At 30.6% G+C, this 6,000-nt stretch overlaps 1 protein-coding gene across 2 annotated transcripts in view; it reads right to left on the bottom strand.

Annotated features, from left to right (window-relative positions):
- Positions 1-625: 625 nt before the first annotated feature.
- NLG-4 (neuroligin 4) overlaps positions 626-6,000 on the bottom strand; it is a 269,767-nt gene continuing 264,392 nt past the window's right edge. For both annotated transcript variants that reach the window (XM_087415318.1, XM_087415319.1), the window contains exon 14: positions 626-4,298. In XM_087415318.1, the coding sequence (XP_087271444.1) occupies positions 4,149-4,298 (150 nt within the window). In that variant the 3' untranslated portion in view covers positions 626-4,148. The remainder of the gene's footprint in view (positions 4,299-6,000) is intronic.

Raw genomic sequence — 6,000 nt, 5'->3', positions numbered from 1 at the left:
ACTTTTTGCATGTAGACTTGTATATATTATTTTATATTTCATTTTGATACTTAAAACAAATAAATCTTTTCGGGATGGCATTATTTATAAGTTTTTAAATATTTTTATAATAAATTTACGTAATAAAAGTATTATTGTATCATAATGATTAAACAACACCTACGGACACATTTAATCTTAACTGAGCATAACGTTCATTTTTTCCATAAAATCTAATTATTTACTACCTATTATAAAAACCATAAGGCAATTCTTATGATATTACATTTTGAATAAATTTTTAAAGATACATACATTAGTTAATCTTGCACATTTAATTAGATAACAAATAAAATGTGTAGCGCTGTTTTTAATAAATTAAATTCAATCGAAAGAGATAAAACAAATGGTAAAAAAATCCATGAATATGTACCATTTAATGAAAAATACTATAAAATTATTTAAATATAAAAAGTAATCCAGAGCTAATGTCTGATTTACATCTAGTACTTTAACCTTATATATTACATACATATAAGTATATATATATATATATATATATATATATATATATATATATATATGTGTAAAATGACGAAAAAAAAGGATTAAGGATACTTTAATTATAATAAGCAAGTAGTCAATATTTCCATGTATATCGTTATGTATTTACAATTTGACAACAAAATGTTAAACGTAACAGGTAGCCTCGCCCTCGGCCGGAAAGTATAATCGAGGTATTGTTCTAGGAGAGCGCGAGGCCAGAGAGAGCTAAAGGTCTCACATAAATATAATAATATCCGTCATATAATAATTTATTACAATGTGTAATATGTGTATAATATATATAATATGTTATTTAAATTTCTTAAACATCTGCTTAACTGTCCGACGTATTTTTCTTCTCGTTTTCTTTCTTTTTCTAACTCTCCTTTCGCTCTTCTTTAATTACTATGTACCAGCTTTGTTCCTTAATCTTTAATATATTCGGATTGTCCCGTACTTGATGATGATATCATACAACGCCCACAACATTTACTTTACGCTTGCGAGTGCTGCTAAAATTTACGTTCGGCGATATGGCGTCGTTTTCTTCTTTTTTTTCCAAAATTCCAATCTCGAACGCATCTAGGTCATTTTGTCATTTTTTCTGTCAGACATCACGGCTCCAAGATATTTTTACATTCTTCCTTCATCCACGTTTTATGAGCAGGTGTTTTTGCAGCCAATTTGGGATCTTTCCGCTCTATAAACTCGAGTTAGTTCAATTACAAAAGTATAAGATCCTTCTAGGACGGTAAGATCCTTTGATTATGAGGACCCAAAGATTTAAGGATTTCAGGAGCTAACTAAGCCACTTCGTGGCCGCGATCGTCTCGTTTTGCTCAGAAAGCAAGCAAAATGCAGCCTTTGACATCGGGTTTAGCAAAGGTGCATATGTACAAAATTTTGACTTTCGTCTATCGATTTATCGATATATATGGTTCTTTAAAAAAAGAATTTTCGTAACATTCAAATTTTATTAATTTCTTTAATTTTCAAATGTAAAGATTAAAGATTAAATTTTAAACTTTCACTTTTTATTTTTAATTTCACATATTTTGATAAATTTATTTTATGTAATGAAAAGGGTCATAAATTATTAACAAAAAAGATTTAGTTTCATTAATAAATTATCTTTCGAAGCATTCATTTCTGCACGATGCACGTATACTTCGTTCAATATCTTTAAATAAATATATAAATTTATTTTGTAAATTTATTATTTCATGAAATATAAAAAAAATTGCAGTTGTGTGTGTGTGTGTGCGTGCGTGTGTGTGTGTGTGTGTGTGTGTGTGTGTGTGTGTGTGTGTGTGTGTGTGTGTGTGTGTGTGTGTGTAAGAGAGAGAAAGCCTTCCATGTTATTTTTTTGTAGTCTTGTGGCAGTGTATTACGCATAATAGTTTTACGTTAGTCTTTATTTTACACCTATATATGTATATATTTATACAAAAAAAGATAATCATATACCATGTATCCGATGTTCTTATGGTATATGTATATATATATATATATCCGATGGAAGTTAAACTTTGAAAAATCTATACCACATGATTAAATACATCGGATCGTTTCGTGGTGTTTTGCAAGAAGGGTAACAGTTCCGAAGGAAATCGACTTACGTCGTGGATGACACGTTTAAATATGTAAAACACGTTAATTAATAAGATTTATCACTCTGTAAAAGTTTTAAGAATCCAAAGGAAGTATAAAAGATATGAAAGTATGAACAATGCTATAGTTGTTTTGTAGTAGTTCATATTTAGTACAAAGAGATAAATGTATTGGAAGAAATGAAGAAAATTAGAAACATCCATGACAATGATTTAAATTGTCCGGTTTCATTATACATATATATAAAACACATATGTGTGTAGATACGCGTACACGGAGAGGATACGAAGATCATGCTATGTGCGTATCATGTATCATAATTCATATGTGCAATACATACGTTCGCAATGGAGCCACCTGCATGGCGGTCGCAACTGGAGCAACGATAACGAGCGACATCGCTTACATCGATGGTTTCCTTTCATGTTAGTCCCAATTGTAAAACGGTTAAGAGTAGATTTTCATTTTTATAAATAAATAAAGGTTTTACAAGAAAATTCTATATACAAGTAAATATACAGAATATTCCACAAGAGAATAATTAAGATTAAAATGATTTAAAAACTAAAAATTTAACAAATTAAAGAATCCATCCTAATCAATGAGCAAACTCGCTCGTTATGCACTCGAAATAGTTTTCCTATGCGTTCATTTCCACATTCTACATTACAACAATATAATGTCACGCGTGGATATTAACACATCAACCGGAAATCAAAATAAGAAATGATACGCGTGATGCATATACAGTTCTCTTAGAAAGTAGCAAACTTTGGCGTTCTTATGGTATATATATATTTGTATATATATATATATATAAATTCATGTATTATGTACAAGGAACATCTAACACTTTAGTGGCTAGAGTATTTCTTTTTTACATCTTCATCGCCGTCGATTCATATTGAGCCGTCCACCACTTTTCTCGTTTCTTTTAACGACTAGAGATTTTTCATTATCGACTAATTAGCGAAATGCGTCGTTTTGATTCCTTCGCACAAAATTTGATTGAAATTTCGATTGATCCAGGATGATCACTTGATTTGCTATTATTTTTTTTTCTTATGTATTTTCATAAATATTGACCAAAGTCTACCGAATATCGAAGTTAGCTTTTAAGCAAGGCGCTGTTTATTTGTACTGCTTCTTTCGTTTGAGGCTAAATTAATGATTATTAAGATTGTGAAGTATTCAAGCAAAACATAAGTCATCATGACAAAAATGATATCAAAATGATTCCGAAATGATTGCTAATCTTTAAATAGATAACACAGATAGATGGAGTACTCAGAATATTCACCAAAATTTTTTAAAATTTTGTTACATTTTATTAATATATTATGTTTTAATTAGATTTACATTAATTATATTCATATGAGATAAAGAAATGCAAAAATAATTAACTTTAAGACTTCTGAGCTTCTGGATACAATATTTTTATTTTCCTTTTCCAGAACAAGATATTCAAAGAAAATTGCACATGCGATGGTGTGACTACCCCACTTCTATCCAAAAGCTAAAAGTCACTTGTCAATCATTAACGATTTATTTTAACGTCATTTTGATATGAACTTGTTTTGCTTGGAATCTTTCTTCTAAAAATCTTTTAAATTGTAAACTATGTCAAGCTTTATATTTTTAAAATTAAACAATACATAAGAATTTGTAAAATTGCAGAATGGATTTGAAATATACGAATCTTTAATTTATATTTTCTTAGGATGCAATTTCCGCCTTTTTAAATTCATAATAGCGTATTTCGAGCTTTCTTTTTTATATTCGGTAAACTTGGCAATCTCGGCTCGATCATCCCTCAGCTGAGGAACTTCTCTCTCCAGCACCCCCCTCCGTTCATCCGGAGCTCACGTTCCCTGGGACATCCTGCGTCGACCTGTCTCAAAATGTCAGTAGCTATTCCAAACTACTTCAACAGGTCCACGACGAACTGCCTACAGCAAGGTTGACGCCGTGAGGACATCTGGGACGACTGGCTTCGGAGGGGGGTCCAAGCATCACACTCGCATTTCGCTCATTGTCGCTTGCGATACGCGACTAGATACCGTCGCGCTTTGCAGAAGAGGTTGGTTCTCTGGCGGACTCTTCGCCCTGGGGGGTGGAGGAGCTCGTGGAACCGTCAAATGGATGGATCCGTTTGGAGGACCCTGAAAAATAGAAAAATAGTTATTTCTTAGAACTATTTTATAAAAAATACATATACATATAATTATATTAGGTGTTGGAATTAATTCGTAGCGTTTTACAAGTGATGGGAAGTACTTTCATTAATGTATTTTTTAATGCTCATGTGAAATAAATAACATTCTTTCATTAAAAAACGCTACGAATTAATTCCAACACCTAATATATAGAGGAAAGGCTCCTATGAGATACCGAGTTCATTTTGGGTAAATGCTAGAAATCTATAGGCAGAATTTTAAAAAATAATCATCATTTTTGAATTTAGTAAGTTTTAAGATAACGTTACATAAAATTTTATTCAAATTCAAGATATAGGCACTTGACGTTCATTCCGGTTGTATTTTTTATTATTGTACAATAACATTTATACTTTAGCAACGATTTTCACTATAACATGGAGCATGGGTTATTTCATATTAGGAATACCCTGGGTATCTTATATTATGATTTCCACGTCTTATGGCTTTACGATCGTCACAAATCTAACTTCTGTAATTAAACAATTCAACATATCCCGTATTTTTCTATTAGTATAACCTTACTCTATCACTATATAAAGAATTTATTGCCAAATAATAAATAATAAACAAGGTTTAAATGCTCATTTCAATGAAACTTGAAGACATCTAAATTCTAAAATATTATTTTACAATGACTACAGGCATGATCTAATAATTTTCTACTAAATAGTTTTCAAAATCCAAGGGCAATAAAGTCATAGAACCAATATAAAGATAGCGTTTATTAGCAGAAACGCCACTATCTCATATTAAGTGTCCATCTCATAATAGGGGGCTTTCCTTTCTGTCTGTCTGTCTGTCTGTCTCTCTCTCTCTCTCTCTCTCTCTCTCTCTCTCTCTCTCTCTCTCTCTCTCTCTCTCTCTCTCTCGGGTGTTTGGAAAATAATGATAAATCTTTCGTATTGAGATAGAATGGACTAAACTGAGAAGAAAAGTCCTCTACTATTTTGCAATTTTCGCAATAGTTAACAAGATATTAATTCCTAAACATTGCCAAAAATTGGTCTTGAATAATTTTTTACTCAAATACTATCAACCTTACAGAAAAACTGCAAGAGACAAAAATTGTTTATTTTCTGCTCTTAAAACTCTCGATTTTTTTTAGAATTTGCTATCAACTTTTTAGTACAGCATTTTCTCATTTTTAACAACTTGAGAAAATATGATATTAAGGTCCGGTTGTACCAATGTTACTTTGATTTTAAGTGAAACTTAAAACTCTATCTCGTTTTAAAATCGAAAAGAGAGATTTAAGCCTCGCTTAAAATTAAAGTAACATTGATGCAACCGGGCCTAAAAAATTCTAAAAAAATTCTAAAAAAAATTCTTAGACCTCTATGTGAAGAAAATAAACAATTCTTGTCTGTTGTAGTTTTTCTGTAAAATTGATAGTATTTGAGCAAAAAATTATTGAAAACCAATTTTCGTCAATTTTTAGCAATTAATATCTTGTTAAGGAGGTAAATCGAAAAATCAAAATGTTTCGATCTGTTTAAAAATTACACAGAATATTATTTAAAACGAAACTAATACTATGTTAAAATTTCAAACCGATCGACCGTGTAATTTTCAAGAAAGAAAGAGTTAGAGTTTTATACATGGTGTCTTACGGAAAATCCATTGAATGACCCGATATATTACATAA

The sequence above is a fragment of the Acromyrmex echinatior genome, chromosome 17, assembly GCF_024713525.1.
Source record: "Acromyrmex echinatior isolate Ae372 chromosome 17, ASM2471352v2, whole genome shotgun sequence".
NCBI lineage: Eukaryota > Metazoa > Arthropoda > Insecta > Hymenoptera > Formicidae > Acromyrmex > Acromyrmex echinatior.
This window is presented reverse-complemented; position numbering and strand designations above follow the sequence as displayed.